We start from the raw sequence: 23127 nt of genomic DNA, 5'->3' as shown, positions 1-23127 counted from the left end.
AGAGGTAAAGAGGAGCAAGTTCAAGGGGGGGGGGGGGTCTGAAAACAGGGATCAGAATTTTAAAATCGAGGCATTGCTTGAACGGGAGCTAATGTAATTCAGTGAATTGGACTTTGTGTGAATTAAAACATGGAAAACAGAGCTTTAGATGGCCTCGCGTTTACAAAGGGTAGAGCATGGATGCATACAACAAGTGATGGATATATTTAAAATCTTTTTACTTATACACACTGACATCCAAGTTGTTAATCTTTTATGATATCATACATCTGTGGTGTGAAGTACACTGATATTTGCTGCTACCAACTGCTTCCAACTCAAAGCAGATTTGAATCTAATCCAAATGAAGTTAAAACGCTGTTCAAAAAATAATAGCTCTTTGGGAATTGTATATCTCATTGTTCATTAATGGATATAAACTGCTGCATGCTTGATTGTGATGACATTATTTATGTGTATCCCCCAGCTTCTCCAATTAGTTTATTGTATTATTGGTTTCCAGGCATCCTCTACTGTACAGATATGTAGGCTTGGTGTGGCCAACAGACTATCTCCAAGCCAAGACTGATAGCTTGGAGATGATGCTGACTTGATCTTCAATCCATACTCTCAGTAAATGTGGTTCTTCATCAAAAGCACAGATGGATAAGCTTAGCTTTGTGATTGTGTGAGAGATTTTACTTTCTGAAGCTTTGACAAAACGTTAAAGGAGCAGAAGGGGGAACAATCCACCTTTATGTTGCAATTTAGCATTGAATTTATCACTGGCAATGACCTGCATTGGGACATCCAATCACAGAAAACCAGGCACAGTTATTTTATGTTTTAATGTTTCATTTCCTTTAATAGCATCCATTTAGAATGTTAATGGGGAAGCAAATATTTCAATTCATTTAAAAACACTGCAAATTTATTACCCAGTTCTTTAAACTTTCTAAGGCTTCATTGTGAGGTTGTCAATTTTGTAAGCATGTAATGTCTCAGGAACTAAGTATTCTGTACAGTGACATTTTCAATGGATCCTTACTTTTTCATAGTACTTTATCTCGTAGTCCAGAATGATTCCATTTGGATGCTCAGGCTCCTGCCATGACAGGCCAATACTGTTCTGGGATGCCCAATCTTTCCTCAGAAACCCAATCAGAGAGGGAGCTGAAAGGACAAAAGGTTCTGTAAAAATATTCATAGGGAAAACCAGCTCAAGTGAAACTTTGGCTTTTGGATCAGTTTAGCAGCAGTTGTCAACGTGCTATAATGCAACATGTTATTGTGGTTATTTCAATTTCACAGGTGGACACCCTCAGTCTCCTGTTACCGCTGATATTGAAAGTCACTGCCTTCTGTGCTTGACCAACAACCCTTCTGACTCTAGTTTCTTCAATGGATCTAAGTGGCTTATTGACAACTGGTCATAAACCATGCAGAAATTCCAGGGCAACACTATTCACTTGTTTGTACTTAATAGGAAGTATGACCACCAACATTTGTTTTTTTTCTCTAATTTAGGCTTGGTGTGCAGCTATTAGAAACTTTTTACCACAATTATTTCCAAAGCAGAGCAAACCTCCATAAGTAAAGCCAAGATTAACATTGATGCCACCTATTCTGTAATTCAGGAAATCATTTTTGGGCTGTAGATGCTGCTAAAAATGGAAAACATTTTATTGTCCATTACTAGTTGTCCTGTGAGAGTGACAGTGGCCCTTCTTCTTGAACTGCTGGTAGTGATTTGATACAACTTACTGGGTTGCTTCAGAGGGCAACTAAGAGGATGAGAATGACATAAAGGCCAGACTTGGTAAGAACAACAGGTTCCCATCCTCAAAAGGACATTAGTGAACCAGATTGTTTTCTCCAGCGGTCCAGCAGCTTTATGTATTCTTTTATTTGTACCAGTATGGCCCACCCCAGCACCCGCCCATATCCCCCATGCAAGCACCCTTGCCACCTCTCCCACTGTTTTATAAAACAAAATTCAGATTCTCAATCTGATGCCAGTTGAATTCACATTCCCTGGATGAATAGTCCAACACCATAAGTATTCTTATCCAAATACATGCCCAAAATAATCTTTGATATGCTTCTGGTGTGAGAATCACCTCTATGTAATAGGAAAAGGAAATGCCATTCTGAACACTGGAGCAGTTGACACCTATGCATCCTATGTCACAATGAATAGCTACTAGGAGGTGCAAAGCGACTGCTTTTGTGATTTGAGCTAGCAAAACTCACCCATTGAAGGGAACCAAATTTTCAAGACAATCAGGTCGATGGTTCAAATCCAGGCTTCTGAGTCAAATGTCAATGTTCTGACATTGGTTACTAAGTCAGGTTTATACATTTCATTTAGTACAGTATAAGGTTTCACACTTTTTATATAGAGAAACTCCTAAAATATTCAAGACAGCCTTAATGAAAGGCAGAACTTCAAATGGGTTGATCAGACCAACTGAGATTGCTTGTCAGTCAGTGTGCTGAGCGACCTGTGTTCCAGGCAGTACATGTGTTGTCAGTATAGAATCAGAAACCGAGGAGAAGCAATTTAAATTAAATGGTAGAAAAAATAACCCAAAAAACTAAATGGTACAATTTTGAATGGATGTAGAGACAGAGAGAACTGGGGTGTAAGTAGGCAAATTTTTAAGAGTGACAGGGCAAGTTGAGAAGGCTGTTAAAACAGCATATTGGTTCCTGGGCTTTGTTCATAACTAAATAGAATACAAGAACTTTTAACTAACGCTGATTAGGTCTTAAGTAACATTTGGATCCAATTTTGAAAACTTTTAAGAAGGATTTCAGGTCCTTGCAGAGGGCAGAGAAGAAATTGACCTGAATGGTACAAGGGATGTGAGACTTCAATTATGGGGAGAAGTTGGAGGAGCCTGGGTTGTTGTGGAGTGAATATTAAGAGGATATTTGGGAGATGTGTTCAAAATCATGAACAGTTTTCATCAACTAAATAGGGAGATACCACACTCAATAGCAGAAGAGGTAGTAAGCTGGGTACGCAGATTAGCAAAAGAATGAGAAACGATATGAGGGAACAAAATAAAAGCAAATTATTGCGGATGTTGGAATCTGAACCAAAACAGAAAATGCTGGAAAATCTCAGCAGGTCTGGCAGCATCTGTAAGGAGAGAAAAGAGCTGACGTTTCGAGTCCAGGTGACCCTTTGTCAAAGCGCGACAGAGTTGTGCTTTGCTTTGCTTTGACAAAGGGTCATCTGCAATCGAAATGCCAGCTCTTTTCTCTCCTTACAGATGCTGCCAGACCTGCTGAGATTTTCCAGCGTTTTCTCTTTTGATATGAGGGAACATTTTTTTTGACACAGTGTGTTACTGTGATCTGGAAGGCACTGGCTAGAAGAACAGTAGAAAGAGAAGCAATGGTAATTTTCAAGAAGAAAATTGGATAAATACTTAAAGGGAGAGATTGACAGGGGAATGGTCAAAGAGCAGAGAAGTGGAATTAATTGAGTACCTTTACCAATGAGTTGGCACAGGCATAACGGCATGGTTCTAAAGAGCATAGATAACAACCGTTATGCAAACAATCAATGGCTTTGATGCATTATATGGATGTCAGCATTTGCTGAGGGAAATCTGCTTACATTTTTTCAACAGTACCTGAAGAGGAAGTGTGTCAGAATGCCCTGACTAGCAATTGCACAAAGTGGATGTAAAATTGTGGCGAGATGGGACATTATCTGGACAGCACTGGTACTTACTTGCTAATCCTCAACTTGAAGTGTTTTGAGCCCGCTCTTTTCTGTCAGTCTTAGCTGATAAACATCAGCAAAGGATGTAAACTTCCTGGCTGTGTCGAGGCAAATCTAATGATGTACCATATCTTGCCACACATGGCTGTGTCAGGCATTAGAAATCCTTCATTCTCCTCAACAGCTGATTTAGGCAGGAGCTAGTAAACAGCATCTGTTGGACATTATTGCAGCAAAAATCATGCTGATCTTGAGTCATTTCAACATGCTTAACACTAGGTAGCTTTGTATTAATATCCTGGCTATTACATAATGTCTACTGGCTGAATATTAGAAAATGAAAACCCATTAACATTACGGGAACTGAGTTTGCACTTTTGATGGAGGAAGGAGAGTTAAGCAACCAAGATGAAGCAGCAAAGAAATGCATCATTTGGATATTAGTATGCCACTTTAGAGAAGGTGTGCATGTGGGACTTGTACAGTGTCGGGGAGGAGGTGTGTGTGTGAGATTGATACAGTGTAGGGGAGCAGGTGTGTGTGTAAGATTGATAGAGTGTAGGGGAGGAGGTGTATGTGTGAGATTGATACAGTGTAGGGAAGGAGGTGTGAGTGTGTGAGATTGATACAATGTAGGGGAGGAGGTGTGAGTGTGTGAGATTGATAAGGTGTAGAGGAGAAGGTGTGAGTTTGGGACTCATACAGAGTAGGGGAGGATGTGTGTGTGTGTGACATTGATACAGTGCAGGGGAGGTGGCGTGTGTGTGTGAGATTGAGTAAGAGTTGTAACAACACCAGGTTAAAGTCCAACAGGGTTATTTGGTAGCAAATGCCATTTGCTTTCGGAGCGCTGCTCCTTCGTCAGATGGAGTGGAAATCAGATTTCCACTCCATCTGACGAAGGAGCAGCGCTCTGAAAGCTAATGGCATTTGTGTTGTTAAAACTCTTACTGTGTTTACCCCAGTCCCCCAACGCCGGCATCTCCATATCGTGTGAGATTGATACAGTGTAGGGGAGGAGGTGTGAGATTGATAAGGTGTAGAGGAGGACATGTGGATGCGGGACTCATACAGATTGATACAGTGTAGTGGAAGAGGTTTATGTGGGTGTGTGTGTGTGAAATTGATATGGTGTAGGGGAGGAGATGTGTGTGAGATTGTTACAATACAGGGGAGGAGGAGATGTGTGTGAGATTAAAATAGTGCAGGGGAGGAGGAGTTTGTGTGTGGGGTTGATGCAGTGTAGGGGTGGAGGAATGTGTGTGTGGGACATTAGATATTGTCAATGTCAGTTTTGCTTCATTTTGTCAGAAGGTTGTTTTTTGCCTGCATGGAGACATCTCTTATGCCTTCTGGCTGTGCAGCCTGATTGCAGACCTGCTTGGTTTTCCACAATGTGGGCAACAATGAATTGTCTGGTTTTGTTGGGACTGCCTGATCTTTTATCTTGACCTGTGTCCTTATCTGTCTTTATTTTTCAGCCCTTTTAGTACCTTGCTAATTCCTGCCCTGACGTTCTTCTCCCAGTCTGTGCTGAACATATCACATTTCCTGAAGTTTGCCTTCAAGGAATTCTTAAACATAATCGAGGCTTACCATGCAGGCTGTGTCCAAGTTTATGTTGTCAATACATGACCGTCTCAGGGATTTTGTCATCAGTCACACATACAATGTGCAAGATTCTCGGGTCTTGTCCATGGAGCGACCCGCTATAAGGGAGAATGGTGTTCCAGCCAAAACTCCATTCACTTTCAGCGGCATCGGAAAATCCCAGCCGCGAACAAGGATTTTGTGCTATGTCCATTGAACTGGACTCTGATGATGAGTGCTTAATTTCCAGACATTGCTGTTCTTTGAACTAGCTCAGTGTTGGGCACTTTGTCGACCCATTTGATGCCCAGAATGTTCTGAATGCATATATCCAGGACAGATGGAACGCATATATCCTGGACATATCCAGGCTTGGGCTGACAAATGGCAAGTAACAGTCGCGCCACACAAATGCCAGACAATGACTATCACCAGTAAGAGACACTCTAACCAACGCCCCTTGACATTCAATGGTGTAACCATCACTGAATCCTCCACTGTCAACGTCCTTAGAGTTACCATTGACGAGAAACTCAACTGGACTCACCACATAAACAGAGTGGCTACAAGAGCTGGTCAGAGGCTAGGAATACAGCGGCGAGTAACTCGCCTCCTGACTCCCCAGTGTCTGTCCACCATCTATAAGGCGCAAGTCAGGAGTGTGATGGAATACTCCCCACTTGCCTGGATGGGTGCAGCTCCAACAATACTCAAGAAGCTTGATACCATCCAGGACAAAGCAGCCCGCTTGATTGGCACCACATCTACAAACAATCAATCCCTCCACCACCGACACTCAGTAGCAGCAGTGTGTACTATCTACAAGATGCACTGCAACAATTCACCAAAGATCCTTAGACAGCACCTTTCAAACCCATGACCACTTCCATCTAGAAGGACAAGGGCAGCAGATAAATGGGAACACCACCACCTGCAAAGTTCCCCTCCAAGCCACTCACCACCCTGACTGGAAATATATCGCCGTTCCTTTGCAGTTGCTGGGTTAAAATCCTGGAATTCCCTCCCTAACGGCATTGTGGGCCAACCCACAACACATGGACTGCAGCGATTCAAGAAGGCAGCTCACCACCACCTTCTCAAGGGCGACTAGGGATGGGCAATAAATGCTGGCCAACCAGCGTCGCCCATGTCACATGAATGAATAAAGAAAATATATAGATAGTCCATGTCTCTGGGGCATTTAGGGGGTGAGATATTACATCAGCTTTGGACCCAGCAAGTTTTGTTGTAAGTTTGATACCTTGGGCTGGGGTGGGAAGTATGGGTGGGCATGTGGGCTGTATTGTTCGCCTGACTTTAAAAAGCCCATCCCGCTATGTGCTATTAAATTGGCAGAGAGTGAGACTTCTGCCTCTCAGTGGAAATCCTGCCTTCGAGGGCTGCTTGCCAATTGGCAGTCCCAGCAGCACCAGAAGTCAATGATGTGCACTGCTAGAACTATAATCTGTCCCATGGTGAAGACGACTATGGATCATGCACTCAGATAAGTCCAGGACTTTTGGGGAAGGATTGGATACCCTAGGCAGGAAAAAGAGTGGGGCGCAGAGAATTTGGAAGCTGTGCAGGGAGGCACAAAAGAGGGGTGTCATCTTGGGGATTTGCCCCTGATGTGCACAGAACATCCCCCTAAAAGATATGCCCTCTGAAAATAAAGACTCCCCACTCTCACCCGCCAGCCCATGCCAACTGTATTATAGTGCGGGCAGTGTAATGTTCAGGTTGATTGTCTTGTTAAGAATCTTAATTGCCTGTTAATGTCTTTTTCAAAATGGCGGGCAGGCTGGCAAATCCAGTAACTGCTAATTATTGTATTATGGAAAAACAGTGCATTGACATCAGGTTCACAATTCAACATCACACTGCGTATCACGCATGTGTGGGATGGCAGCAGTCCTAATTTGTAAATGTAAAATCCCAGCCCTCGTTTTCTCCTCCATTTCTTGCAGAAAACAGGCAAATACTGAACTGCTTCTAGCAATTCCATACAGGCATTTCTAAAAATTGTATTTCAGAGATAAGGGAAGCTAGCCATAGCCTTCAGGTTTGTGTTATTGATAGTTACAGTAGGGAGGTGCTAGTCAGATTTGGCAGTGGTTGGTGGAGTACTTTTATCTTCCTTAAGCTGATGGTGAGCCCATAGTCATCAGCGGCTTTTGAATAGTAGTTAATGAAGGCCACGCATTGGGTGTAATACGAGGGCACAGTCATCAACAAACACCAATTCACATCATCTCTGATTATATAGCTGAGGATTTCACTCATGTCAGATTGAAGAAATTTCTATCTGTTCTGAGTTGGATGTCTATTCCATCAACGTTCCCATTAAATAGCCCAGAAAGTATGATGGCAAAGAATATTCTGAAGAACACAGAGGCCATGACATGGCCCTGCTTCACACCACTTATTACCTCAAAGGTATCAGTGTATTTACCATTGTCAGTGACTCTGGCCTTCATTCCATTGTGATACTGGATCAGATTACAGCTTTATCAGGACATTCAAGTTTGGATAAGACTTTGCACAAGGCCTCCCTTTTTACTGTTTCAAGGGCCTTTGTCAGGTCAACAAAACACCACAGAGTACTGTGTGTTGTTTGTGGCATCTCTCTTGGTGAAGGGTGAGGATCATGTCACAAGTGCTCAGCCTTTTCCACTTTGACTTCCTGGCAATACACATTCTATGTGGCTTATCTGTCTGTTGAATTGAACAAATGCTGGAATTATTCCAGATATCCCAAGCAGTGAGGTTCCTCTGTGGTCGTCACACATTTTTGTCCTTTTCCTTTGCATACGTGAACAATTGTGGAATCCTGGAGCTCCTGAGGAATGGATTGCTGATCCCAATTTCTGTGGTTAAGTTGTGTGAGTTTGACAGTTATCTGGGGACCCCAGATTTGTTCATTTCTCCTGTGCTTGGAGTCTGAGTTTGGAGTTTACATTGAGGGCAGGGATCTGATGGTTTTGTCAACCCCCATATCATGATGTTTGCTGTCCAAGTTTTCACAGTGGGTCAGTCTAGAAATGTGTTTATAGCTGCCCCATTTGCAGTGGATGGGCGGTTAAACACACGCCTAATAAACCTCAGCCCAGCGTCTTTCTGAGGAGATTCCCTTTTAGTGCTGGGAACAGGTGAGTACCTATGTGAGGGGAGACCATACCAACGTGAGGGGGGAACCATAGCCATGTGAGGGGGGAACCATACCCTGTCTCCAGGACTTTACAAAAATGCCTCATTTGTGCTCTACAACAGAGTTTGAAACTCTCTGGGTTGTTTTACCGATCATGTACCGAGTATCCTATGCAATTTCTGTTGTGGGTTCCTGTTGCTCTCCTGGTGTAACTTCTTAGCAGCGGATGTGTCTTTGTTTTCCAGCCATGCTTTATATGCCACATTTTCTGTCCTTTAGCAGTTCCTTAATTTGATCATAGTTTTCACTGAACCAATCTCAGTGGTTTCTTTTCGGTGTTCCCAGGACATCATTGGCAGCTTCCAGAATTGTAGATTTGAAGGTTGATAATGCTCTTTCAATCTCATCACTTGGGGTTACTTTGGAGAACATCTGTTCCTCAAATCTGAGCCTGAATTGTTCACAACGCTCTCTCTCTGAAGGTCCCAGTTTCTGCACTTCCAGCTTTCTTGGGAGTCGAGTGCATGTAGGCCTTCCTTTTGGTGAGGTAGTAAATTTCATTTTCCTGTGTAGCATCCTGTAGTCTGTAGAGCACTGCACTGCACTCCCCTCATAACAGCGTGATCATTGTATCTTTTATGTTGCCCTGCCAGATGATGATGAAATCAATCGAATGCCAGTGTTGAGATGGTAAGTATATCCAAGTGTTTTTGTACTTTGTCTCCTTTCTAAACATGTTGCTGCTAATTGACAGATTCATGTGGGTGCAGAGACTCAGGATCAGCGTGCCATTGGTACTGCACTTACCCAAGCCTTGATTCTCGGGACACCATCCCGAATCTGATAGGCAGCTCTTATCCTGACCATGAAAACCCCAACGCAAAGAGCTCGTTCTGCTGTGGAGTATTTGGAATAGCTCTGTCCGGGTCCTCATAGAATTTGTTCTTGATATCCTCAGGATTAGTCATTGTTGGAGAATCTGCACTGATCATCAGCACATGTTCATAAGAGCAATGCGTAGAGTGGTGAGGTGATTGTTTAGGCCCCCTATGGAGCGTATCTAAATGCTTTGTGATGCCAGGCTTGATAGTAAAGCTGACATCGATCTCTCACTTCTCACTCTTTGACTTGCCGATTTAGAAGAATATGTTGCCCACTGATGGCTCTGTAAGCTGGCTCTACTCTGCTAAATGGGTTTTGTTTAAAGCAGAAATATCAATATTTTATTGTGATAGCTTTCCGCCAACCAGAGCAGTTCTGGACTGGGGTCAGGAGCCGTTGTCTTGATGAAGTAAAGTTTGTGCATTCCAAACAGCCTAGTAGAGTTCCTATTTTTTTCTTCTGTTCATTTCACCTGTAAAATATGGTAAAGTGTGAGGGAATATCAGAAAAGTGCATATAGAGATAGATGTATGTTAAGGAGTCAGTAAGGTGCGCACACAAGGAATACTGTGCATGAATTGATTCCAGTGGTGATGGATTGTGCTTGGCCATCCCCACTCTCTCGGTCTGTTCAAGTCAAGATGATTGCAGATGTGGTTGACAGCAGTGGATAATCTGCCGTGCCTTCTGTGCCTGTTCCAATGAACTTTACAACTGTCCAAACAGCTGTGCTGTGCATTTTCAGTATCAGTAAGGGAATACCATTTACTCTGCTACATCCATCAAGGTTGTTTTTTTGTGCACTTGAAAAAGGGTGGTCAGTGATGGGTGTTCTCCCTCAGATGTGGACATCAGTCTGAATGCTACTCCCACCTGGTTTGGCCTGCGAAGCAATGCAGGTATAGGGGTGTGGCTGCTGCCATGCACAAGCAGCCAGCAACATGGAGACACAGCTGAGAGTTGGGCAAGTGTCGAGGACCAGGTACAGTTATCTATCCAGCTATGACGAAGGATGTAGCCGACTCTTAGAGGCGACTGACACACATCCTGATATTAGACATATTTAGTACTTCATTTAATGAAATCATTCTGTAATTTCTGACTGTCTCTTCTGAATTCACTGGTTCTCCGAGTGTGCATTATCTGCAAATCTTTGTCATTTTATAATAATTTCCTCTAACCAAGCAATTTATGTTAATTAGAAACAGCAGTGGTCCCAAGTGTGAGTCCGAAGCGTTTCAGTGAGTATATTCCCTAACTCCGATCAACTCAGTATTTCCTACCATTCCACAAATTCCTTACCCATTCCGAAGGTTTACTCCGAAGTCCCATTGCTTTCATTTTAACTTGAGATGTTATTTCCTCAAGTTGGTGGAGTTGGTCAGTCATTCAAGTTCTTCTCCGACTGAATCCATGTTGATTGCTCTTCATGAGGTGGCTGTTATTTCTCTCAGCGCAGCATTGCATAGAAACATACTATTGCTAAGAGCACCCTCACCAAACACTAATCCCTCTTCATAGTCAAAACTGCACTCTCAGCGTGCTGTGTCTTCCACAGGGGCACCTTAGTCTTCAAGAATACTTCCTTTAAAAGCATGCAAACATACAAATTAGGAGCAGGAGTAGGCCAACTGGCCCTCGAGCCTGCTCCACCATTCAATAAGATCATGGCTGATCTGAATGTAATCTTGACCCCCGATTCCTGCCAGCTACAATAACCTTGCACCATGTTGTTAATCAAGAATCTATCTAGCTCTGCCTTAAAAATATTCATAGACTCTGCTTCCACTGCCTTTTGAGTACGAGAGGTCCAGAGACTCACGACCCTGTGAGAGAAAACATTTATCCTAATATTTGTCTTACACGAGCGACCACTTATTTTTAAACAGTGACCTCTAGTTCTAGATTCTTGGACAAGTGGAAACATCATCTCCACACCCACGCTGTAAATACCCCTCAGGATCTTAAAGGTTTCAATCAAGTTGCTTCTTACTTTTATAAACACTAATGGATACAAACCTAACGTCTCCAACCTTTCCTCATAAGACTACCCACCCATTCCTGGTATTAGTCTAGTAAACCTTCTCTGAACTGCTTCTAATGCATTTACATCTTTCCTTAAATAAGGTGATAAATGCTGTACAAAATATCCCAGATGTCATCTCACCAATGCCCTGCACAGCTGAAGCATAACCTCCCTACTTTTGTAATCAATTCCCCTCACAATAAACAATAATATTCTATTCACTTTCCTAATTACTTGCTGTACCTGTATGCTGGCCTTTTATGATTCATGCACCAGGATACCCAGATCTCTCTGCAGTTCAGAGCTCCACAATCTCTCACCATTGAGATAAGCTTTTTTTAGTTCTTCCTGCCAAAATGGACTATTTCACATTTGGTCACATTTTATACTCTATTTGCCAGATTTGTACCCACTCACTTAACCTCTTCCATATCCCCTTGTAGCCTCCTTATGTCCTCTTCACAATTTATTTTCCTACCTATCTTAGTGTCATCGGCAAATTTAGCAACAATACCTTCAGTCCCTTCATCCAAATCATTGATATAAATTGTAAGAGTTAAGGCCCCTGCACTGATCCCTGTGGCACACCACATATCACATCCTGCCAACCAGAAAAGAGATCATTTATGCCAACTCATTGTTTCCTGTTAGCTGGCTAATCTTCAATCCATGTCAGTATGTTATCTCCAAACCACGAGCTTTTATTTTCTGCAATATCCTTTGATGTGACACCTTATCAAATGTCTTCTAGAACTTGAAGTACAGTACATCTACTGGGTCTCCTTTATCCACAGCACATGTGACTCTTTTAAAGAACTCCAATAAATTGGTTAGAACTTTTTAAAGAGGTGGGAGATTTTCACCTCCCATTACTATTGCATGTATGACCTCTGTGTTAAGTCCTCATGACACTCATAACACTTGTGACATTGTCTCCTCTCCTTTCAAATGGTACAAAATACGTTCGGGGGGGGGGGGGGGGGGGGGTGGAATAACCACCATCTGAAAACTTGGACCTGCAGGAAGAAGAGACATTAGACATAATAGGGAGATGACCAGAAGAATGTGTTGGAGATGGCAAGATTGGACTCCAGAGATTGATAAGGTGATTGAAGGGAACTAAAAAAGCAGCTCGAAGATTGTGGATGCTGGGTCAGAGTTTAGTTAGGTATTATTAATAATGTAATTTTCTTTATTTATCATTCCAAATCTGCCCCAAAATATGCACAGCTCCAGAAGGAAATCTAGGTTACCAAGTCAAATGCACTTTTAGAACCGTTATGTTTCTTTATCAGCTGGATTTCCATGTCTTGCATGCAAATGTCAGATGTCAAAGTGGTTTAAACATCTAAATGGATCTCATATGCAGGAACATGAAATATTCTACCAATTATGACAACTCAGCTGCGGACAAAAATATACTCATTGCACTCTGTTTTGTAAATCAACACTATAATTGGTGATTTTGAAATTTATATAAAATGCTCATGCCAGATTGTAGCAGGCCATGTAACTCTGGCTGCTTGCCATCTGAAACAGAAAGTGGTATTCTTCAACTATGACACTTTGTAGCTGTACCAGTTCACAGGACATAAAAATACAAACTCATCCGATTACGCTTTGTATGCAGCTCACTGAAGTGCAAGAACACTTTGTGAGGTAAGGCAATTTTTCATTATATTCATAAAATGGCAATGAAATAAAGCGGTAGTAGTGACATTAATTAGTAAGCAATATTTTCCCTTAAAAGCACATTTCCCATTGCTCTAAAAACCTGCATAAAAAGCATGCTGCAGCATTTTCCAAGAACTCATAAAATTGTCGCTTTCCAGGCTGAAGCAGTTTATTTCTTATTTGTTGAAGTAATCTCGATACTTATACGCAAACCCATAATTAATGATACATTAAACTAAAGTCAGGTGAAGCTTGGTCTTATCTGTGTCGAAGGATGAATCTGCAGAAGCCTGATAGAGGTTGAATGGAAGCTGTAAATGGCACTGATTTATAAATGTTTTAAATAATGTATTTCAACACAAGACTTAACAGGAGGTGTGAAGAGTCAGCATTACCCCAGTCTTTATTATTCTGCAGATGCAGCTGACTCCGGATACATGTTTCTCTGTTGGCAACTGATAACATTAACATGGAAAAATGAGAACTAGACGTTAACAAACATCTCTGTAATAGTTGGATAAGTAAAAGGAGGGGGTCAATCATTTCAATCAAGATTCCTGCTGCTAATTGCCTAGTTTCTAATTGGTGGTGTATAGGATGCAGGTAACTGAGGTGGAAACATGTGTCTGGACCTTCCAGCAGCTAGTACTTGTGAAGACGATAGTTTTAAGTGAGATGTGGGAAAGATTAATGATCTGACTATTGATAAATTGTTTTATAGACTCTTGGGAATTTGAGGCAATTAGGAATGTGTGACAAATATTTTTGTGCCAATGATATGGTTAAGGCATAATTTAATCTTGCTTTTAAAGATCTGTACATCTGAAGCTAAAGATTTATCACTTCACAGAATTTCTCTGTTCAGCATCCTTTTTCACTTATGATTTCTTTCCATTCATTGTTCTTCTTTACTAATAGGCAAGTTCACATTTTTCCACACTGAAATGCATTTACCACATGTTCATCAACTCCCCCAACATGTCCACATCCACCAGCAATCATCTGCATTCTTTCTCACAGCTTGCTATAGCTCCCAATTTGGCATTGGCAGAATATTCTGTCAGAATTTCCTTCGTGAATGGAGAAAATGAGAGCTCTCAACATAGATTCGTGAGAAATGCCCCTAACTGCGTCTTGTCAATGAGAGAAACCACCATTTACTCTTACCTTCTGGAAGGCATTTTCTGCCTCTTCCTGCTGGCGGTATCTTCCAGTCCCACCCGACGTCAATGGGGATTTGAACTGATTGCAAAAACCCATTGTGGCAAGGCCGGAAAATCTCAGGGCTGGATTTTTCTCCCACTCTGAGGCGTGTTTCAGGGGACGGGATGCAGCATACTCGCTGGTGGCGGGATCTTATGGTCCCACCATTGTCAACAGGATTTCCTGTTGAACGTGCCCCTTGCTGCTGGGAAACCCATGGTGGAGGGTGCGCCACCAGCAGGTCCAAGCGTGAACTGTGGCAAGATTTTGGATCCGCTTTCGGTCCTTTAGTCTTATCCATGCTGCAACTTCATTTAACAATATTGTCACGATTGCTAAACTAAAATAAACAGAACGCTATCTTCAGGAAATTAAAAGGCAGCACAATTTAGAAGTTTTTTAAACACAGGATATATATGGTGAAATTGTAAGTTGAAAAACGCAATGTTGAATTCAAAATGTAATTTACTGCACAATCTACTAACTGTTAATTGAACTCTGGTGAAACCTTATTACATGCAGAAAGCTTTTAGTCATTTTGCTAAAAGAAGTCAATGAATAATTTTCTGAGATACTATTGCACAGATAGTCTCAATTTACTTAATTTACAATGTACTAGTTATTTAATGAAAAAGGCATATAGTCAACTCTTGGATCTTTAACATCCAGCACTTTGAAACATAATTGACAAGGAAGAATCTCTCGGATTTACAATTCAGCTCATCTAGTAATGCAAGAAGTGAGATGTTGGCAGTATTTTGCATAATGTCACATGGCTCCAATTTATTATCCTATTTGAGAAGCATTCTACATTAGTTATTTTTTTTCTCAAGGGCACAGTAATTATTAGTAAGGAGAGTTTCTCCTGTGGTTCTTCTGATAAATGGAAATCTGAACCAGGGCACAAGGAAGTTTCCAGGTTCCCTGGTCCTTGCTGAGTTAGCTGATCTCAGCTTGGACAGTGATTGGGATCCTGGAACAAACCTCATGGTTCAGAGATGCGAAAGGGATTCCAGATGAAAACTGGAAGAGAGTCCGACTATTCAAAATTCAACTGTGTGCAGTACACAGTTTCTAGGTTTGCACATGAAGTTTGGCCACATCGATGAGTCGACTATCGTCAGTGAATAAGCAACATCACTTTCAAATCAATGGGGGAAGAAATTTGGAGAAAGCAAAAAAAAACCTTGCAAACAATTTTTGGTAATTCTTTTATTGATCGGAAACATCCATAACTTTTGAGTGCTGCTTTGGTGAAATGTAGATGTTCTATATACATGGAAATGTAAACATATCTGTTGGGGTAAACCTATCTTTCTATAATTTTTAAGGGTGCCTCTTCACAAGCATGTAATTTATTTGTTCCCATGTCATGTCTTTGTGATGTCTCTGAAGAGGGTATCTAACCTGCTTTTGTTGGTACAATTATTAATGGTCCAAAAAAATAGAATGTATATGTTGACCACTATTGCCAACAGTTTTAAGCATTTTCATTGGTACGAACTGATAACTCATAATTTTGTCCCAGTTAGTATCTTAAAAATATTTACTTTATGTATTATTGAGGGGCATTGGGGTTGTAGCTGTGTCAATTTTGAGCCCATTTTAAAATGGGTACTGTTTGTTCGGAACAGTTTATCTCGATATAATGCACATATTATATGATCAAGACTCCAGTATCAGTGAATCACAGCAATAAGAATGATTTTCTCCCTCTTCCTTCTGATATTTTTAATTACATTCCAGAAAATGAGAAAGGCTGTGATTAGTTATCTGGAATGGAAATTCTCTCCACTGTTCAACAGTTGGCAGAAGGCTATCACCTGGGTAATAGAAATAATGAATAATAATCACCAAGCTGTGAATTTGCATATGTGCAATCTGTCTCATTTTATACTGTAACAATTCTTCAAAGGACCATTTGCTATAATGTTTACCTCAGCAACGTTGGCAAAGTTAGACCTTGCCCTGTAAGTGTCTTGTTGTCTTAAAATAAGTTTATCAAGGGGCTGTACTGGAGTTTGGAATGATTATTTTGTTTGGACAATTTTGTAATCAAAAACTTCCTGAAACTCGGTGTAGTATAATGCACTTTTTCAAGGCTACCAATTTACTTCTCATTGTACCAGGATGTGGGAAGGGTGAACAAAGGATCCCTCAGATTGTCTTAGTTGAAAAATGTTTCATCAAGGGTCACCAGTTATAAAAGCTACTTCAGAAAATGACAAAAGCTGTAAAAGTTGTTCAGGAAGAGGTTGAAAGCTAACCTTTCTGAACTATCCAAATCTATTTCTTTCTCAGTGAACATGATTTGTTGTTTTTATTTAGATACACAAGGCTTTGAAATTGAACTGGGGCTGATCAGGTGCAGAAGATGCTGCCCCCTCTTTTACAAATCCAGTGACAACAGGTCCACCAGCTTCACTGGTCTATTACTGGCAAGGGTGAATGATCATAACCTGATCATCAGCTGTGTAGGGAGGGAAGGGGACTTGCAAACTCAGCTGACCCGGGTGCCAGCCAAGGGACTCGAGGAGAAGGAAGATAATTGGGAGGGAAATAAGCAGTGGCAGACACTCCTGCTCCTCTTGGCTTTTTATGAAGGTAAACAATTTAAAAGAAAATGACCAAATAATCCCTAATGCAGCAGGCCCCTCACAAATCCCTGGTTTGGGTCCCAAAAGAGTCATTATTGGATCCCTACTATCCATTTTCAAGCAGCAGTTATTCATCAATAACTTGTCAACTCATGCTCAGGTCATCCAATCCCTGTCCAAACGTGGACAAATGAGCTGAATGACAGATGAAAGTGACTGTCAAGTCAAGGAAGCATTTAACTGAGTGAAGACCACTAGCACACTTGAAGTCAATGGGAATTGAGGAGAAAAGAGGCTAGAGTTACAGAACAAATAAAATGTACCATCGCGTTGTTCTTATGTCGGTTTACATCTAATGCTTGTTTTTTAAAATTGTTCTATCTGTGCCGCAGTTCATGAGTTATCCCCTGACTACTGGTGCATTGAATACCGTGGGACTGAGATAGCTGTCTCATTGTATTCTTTCCCCATATCTCTAAATCAGGGAATGAACAAACTTGCCTTTTGGTAGTATGTTTCACATCTGAGGATATTCTATCATACTTTGCAGGCAATTAATTATGCTCTATAAGCAATAAGTTTAAAGCCAATATGTACACAGAAATGTTTCAAAGCCAGTTATGAGAAGGTTGACCAGTTGATCTTTTTTGGTGGTGTTGTCTGAAGGAGACATTTTGGCACAACTCCCCCACTCTTCTTCCAACAATGTCCTGGGATTTTTAAAAAATCAATCAGATGGGGCAGATGGGGCTAGTTTCAATGCCACATCATTATTCCATCTGTCTAACTAATCTCTCTGTCACTCAATTACACCCACGTATCATACTGTCTGACTCCTCGTGTATTTTTATAACGTGTTTTTGCTTACATCTGTCTCTCCCCAATTGTTTCTCTGTAGTGAGTTCCATTGAACATACTTTGCTCTCTCCATTATCTCTGTCCTGAGCTGTCCCTTATTTCTGCTGCTGTGTCTGGTGCCTCCCTCAATTACATTTGCCCTTGTCTCCAACTCCTGTCTTGTCCAGCATTGTCTGCAGTTGCCCAAATTGGGTTTGTCATTGTCTGGACGGTATTCGCTGAACAATGAAGTGGAATGAAATGTTGGATGAACTCAAGATGTTAGCATTTATAGAGATGAGATTAAGGAGCAATATCAATCTATTTCAATGAGGATGGGTGGGTGTGTACATTATTTTTTTCCTTTACTTTGAAGCAAACATATTTCCACACAATTATGGAAAATTACATTTTATGGGTTAACATTTTAAAAACACAAAAATGCAACATATACTTTGGAGAGAGTAAAGGAGACCTGACTTTTTAAAAAAGTAATGGAGAAAATAACAGCTCAATATTAGTCATATTGTTATATCAATAATTATATGGTTGCCATATAGAGAACTTTACAGCATAATCTGCCATTTCATGATATAATAGAAAAATCAGAAAGTTCCTACTTTCTGAAAACCTGCTCAGATAAAATAATTTTGTGGAATTATTATATTTGTATTATCCTATTCTGCTCAAATATAATCTATTATTCGTAGAAATGATACAGAAGTACAGGCTGATAATCAAACTGTTTGGCCACAGTGTGAACACACCTTCCGTGGCCATCAAGAACTGCAATGGGACTTGAATCCAGAGCTTCTGGTCCAGAGGTAGGGACGCTCTACCCACCGCACCACTAAACCTTTCTTGGTCATTGCTACCTGACAGAATAACTTTATCCAAACCAAACTTGAATTCCAGGGAGGCAAAAGCATTTGAAATGTCTAGAATATTAATTTTAGCAATCATGCTGAAATCTTTTGAGTGTTCACAATTGTCCGTAATTTATATATCAATGAGCATGTGTAAAATGAGCAAATAATGGAGGTGTGGATAAAAGGTTTGTTTTTTAAAAAATATAGACAACTACTGAATGGAATCATGGACTCTTATTTCTGACTTTGTCTCTCACATGGGTTTAAGAGATTGACTTTGAGTTGAGAAAGCACCAACTGTTCATTGGGTTGGTACCTTTAGATCTTTGCTATTTACCAGGTGCTTGTATTTCTACTTGCCCTGATTTCAGGTTCTGTGTTCTATGGTCGTAAACCTCGACATTTAAACCAATGATTAGTGTTTAAATTGCAACTGGTGGATATTCCATGAAATTCTGTGGACACAATTCTTTTTCCCCCCGTTTTCCCCCCTCTTGTTCTGAAGGTGCTAGCCACTCCAGAATCTTACAACACAGGAAGAGATCATTCTGCCCACTGTGCCTGTGCTGGCTCTCTGAGACAGCAGTCATCCATAATCCCTGTCGCAAGTTTCTCAATCTGAAGTACCTGCCCACTTCTCTTTTGATATTATTTATTGAATGAGCTCCCATTATCTTTCCAGGAAAAGCATTCCATATCCAACAACGCTCAAATTAAAAAGATTTCTCCTCATCTCCCTTCTAGATCTCTTGCCAATGATTCTAAATTTATACTAATTGACACATTTACCAGAGGGAATAGTTTCCCCCCTTCTACTCCATTAAAAATCCCATCAATTTAAAAACCTCTCTTAGTTCACTTAACTTCCCCTTCTTCAAGGAGAGCATTTTTTTTTTTAACAATGAAGGACCTTGACAAATATGCAATCTTTATGCCTGAGCCTAGATCAGGCTTCTTCAAAGTGGAGATTGCGAGCTGCCAGTGGATTGTGGGATGTTGAAAATGGGTCACCGGATAAATTCTCGTTGCCCTATAACCGATCCTGTTTTAAAAGAATGGAGGATGTTCTGTGATCCTGTTTAAAAAAAAGGGGTGTTCTGTTTTTCCGCACATTTTGTAGAAGGTGGTGTGATAATGAGGTACTCTCAGATGATGACAGTCAGCATAAGGACCTTTAATGTGCAGGAAAAGCTTAGTATTGCCTAATACAATTCAAGTTACGTGCACTTTGTGAAAGGAAAAGGTAAGAATTGGAGCGAGGTATATTGTTAGATTCACAATAAATCCCATTTAGATTATGACTGTGGCAGCAGCAAGTAGTCTCACAACACCAGGTTAAAGTCCAACAGGTTTATTTGGTAGCACGAGCTTTCGGAGCGTTGCCCCTTCATCAGGTGAGTGAAGAGTTCAGTTCACAAACAGGGCATATATAGATACAAACTCAATTCCAAGATAATGGTTGGAATGCGAGTCTTAACAGGTAATCAAGTCTTTACAGATGCAAACAATGCGAGTGGCCAATATTAATAATAATAGTAATAAGTGACCAATAATAACATCCCTCTGTGACACTGTAACAGCAGTACTGCAACTTGTCTGCTCAGTGAACTCTGCCTGTGTCTTGAATTTCCCGCCATGAAGGCAGGCTATAACTTCAGAGTTTGACAAGTATAGTCATTATCTCACAATCCGACTCATTATTTTTCCCCTGTGTGTATAAAAATATTTTGCTGTTGAATCAATTTCAAAATGAGATGATGTCTGAAAAACAGGAAAACCATCAAGATTTTCTTTTCTAAATTATGGCTGCATGTGAAAAAGGATAACTGACAGACAGACTTCAATGGATGCAGCAAAATGTAGTTACTGACGTGACATGTCCCACCGATCAGGGAGGTTTACTGATGGGATGGTAATAGATAGAGATAATTGGCGACTGTCCTATAAGTTTCCACCTAAAAGCAGCACATTGATCTGGTGAGCTCTGCATTCCAAAGGTACATCTTCAGTGAGAAATCCGTCACAAATAAATGGCAGTCAATTTTCTGTGGATGGCTGATGCACAGTAAATGAGTGCATCGTCTGATTTCGGACATTTATTTTGAATGTATATGTTGACGAGAGGAGCTTGCAAAATTCTGTCACCAATTTCCTTTGTGCCGGGAAATGGTCCGAATAAATTGGAAAATGGATCTGAAACGAACCCTCTGATGTACAATGTTAGCACAAAGTGGAAAGATTGTATTTCATTAAACATCCCATATGACATGGGTCGCCAGGGATGGCCATTTGGTAAAAGTGAGTCACCAGAAAAAAAGTTTGAAAAACACAGGCCTAGATGAAAAGTAGTATCAAGAGGCTCTTTGTGTATTGGTGATGACAAGTCTGAACCTAATCCTGTTCTCAGTTGATTTAGATATATAGTAGACTTCACAGCTGGAATACTGAATAGTGATCGGGAGATGGAAGCCTCTCTTTATCCCAAGTTCACTACATCCTCTTGCACCATGGCTTTAACTAGGTTTCATTAAGACAGGACAGATCTGAAATTGAACCTGTGTCCCTCTTGTTCTGTGTTTTGAATTTCGCTTTGCTCTTCTTACCTTCTTGGCTTCAGTTATGCCAGTTGCTCCTGAGATAGTTTGAGCACCCTATGTTAATTGGGCAAAAGAAAAAAACACTGCAGATGTTGCAAATCTGAAATGAAAGCAGGAAATGTTGGAAACACTCAGCAGGTCTGGCAGCATGGATGGACAGAGAAACAGAGTCAACTTTTCGGGTCTGTGACCTTTCATCATTTCTGACAGACCTGAAACATGGGGGGTGGGGGTGGGGGGGGGGGATTCTCCCATCCTGACCCACAACTTTTCTGGCGGGTCGCGGTGGGAGATGCGCGTCGCCGGCCTTGTTCCAGGATTTGTGCCAGGAACACATGTGCATCTCCCAGAGCCGGAGAACAGTTGGAGACCAGACCACGCTGGAAACCGGTGGGAAAAGAGGCAAGTAATTTGAATCTTTTTAAAATATGTTTTAAATGTATTTTTAAAAAAGTAATCATTGGGAACTTACCGGTCCCGATTGAATCTCCCACCCCGCAAGGAGTACTTCATTCTGGCGGGGTTTAGAGTAACTCCCCATGTTCGTGGAACTAGTGGGAGACTCTGCTGGAATGAAGGGGGGGCAATCGGGGCCCCCCAGGGGGTCAGGTGGCAGGGGGGGTAGTGCTCCCTGGGCATGGACACCCTGGCAGTGCCAGCCTGTGCCCCCGGCACTGCCGAAGGGGCAAAGTGCCAATGCCCACTGGGCACTTTGGCACTACTCACCAGGAATCGGGCAGTGCCAAGGAGACAGGGCCTATTGTGGGCGGGGCATAGGGGTGGGGGGCCCCGCTGCCACTCTGCATTGGGATCAGTCTAGGCTGGAGGGAGGGCAGCAATTGGGGTGGGCCGGAGGGGGTGGTCTGCCGGGGAGAGGGGGGGGGGGAAGGGTCTGGCCCCCGGAGGCAGGTCAGCCGGGGGTGGGGGGGGCGGTCTGCTGACGTGAGGGGGTGGGCTGTGCATCGGGGCGCTACTGGACGTTTGGGGGGGGGGGGTCGGGGCTGGCTCGGGAATTGCTGTGGGGGCCATGATCGGGCCGTGGGGGGAGTTGGAGGGGCAGCACTGCAGGGGTCCCAGGCTGGCCAGCAAACAGGGAGACTGACAGATCGGGGCCACTGCGCATATGCAGAGTTCCAGAACTGTCAGACTCCGGCACAAATAGGCCCCCCCCACCCCCCCCCCCCCCCGGGTTTTTAATGAGATTCACGATTGGGACCTCTGCAATGCACAGAGTGCGGAGACACGAGTGAGAAGTTGAACTGACAAAACAGTCGTGATCTGGAACAATTTTCCTGCCAATTCAGCACTTTTGGGAGAATCGCCCCATGAATTCTGTTTCTCTCTCCATTGGTGTTTTCAGATCTGCTAAACCTTTCCAGCATTTTCAGTTGTCTCCTGTTTATGGGAGTTGATTCTAATACCTAAGACCCTGGAACCAATAATAACATCCCTCTGTGATCTAGATTGTGTCCCTTGAATACTTATTTCTTCAATGTCATCGACAGTCGAATGAGTTAATTGCAAATCGGTCAAAATTTGCATTGATTTGTAAATTATTTTATTTCACAGCAAGGTGAAATGTAAAGGTACAGATTTAATCAGAGTGCTTAGTTCAATCAGTACAACCTGTGTTTGAGCAATCAAACAACAAGCAACACCATTCTCACTCCAGTGGATTGTCTCAGTTAACACAAACACAATGATTTCTCTGGATCCTGTGATAGAGTGGGCAAAAATATTTTTTCTGTCCTTTTTAACCTTCGTGAAGCCTAAATCAACTTCTTGGTGTCTGTATTTGCTTTTTTAAAAAAATGACTCAAGTGTCAAACATTTAGTCAAAGCTGACCACCATTCCCTAAAAAGTGGAGTCCAAGGCCGGGACTTGCGCCTGTGTTCACCGTGGGCGCAAAATCACATCAAAGGCCAAAAGCAAGAATCTCGCCAGCAAGATCTCTAGGCCTGATCGTCCCCACCCCCTGCCATTTA

The 23127-nt window shown here is 41.8% G+C and overlaps 1 protein-coding gene across 2 annotated transcripts in view; it reads right to left on the bottom strand.

Annotated features, from left to right (window-relative positions):
- epha6 (eph receptor A6) overlaps positions 1-23127 on the bottom strand; it is a 647719-nt gene that overhangs the window by 135539 nt on the left and 489053 nt on the right. For both annotated transcript variants that reach the window (XM_078232548.1, XM_078232549.1), the window contains one exon: positions 1028-1152. In XM_078232548.1, the coding sequence (XP_078088674.1) occupies positions 1028-1152 (125 nt within the window). The remainder of the gene's footprint in view (positions 1-1027; positions 1153-23127) is intronic.

This window comes from Mustelus asterias, chromosome 17 (genome assembly GCF_964213995.1).
Source record: "Mustelus asterias chromosome 17, sMusAst1.hap1.1, whole genome shotgun sequence".
Classification (NCBI taxonomy): Eukaryota; Metazoa; Chordata; class Chondrichthyes; order Carcharhiniformes; family Triakidae; genus Mustelus; species Mustelus asterias.
The sequence above is the reverse complement of the archived record's forward strand: the minus strand, read 5'-3'. Positions and strand labels throughout refer to the sequence as shown.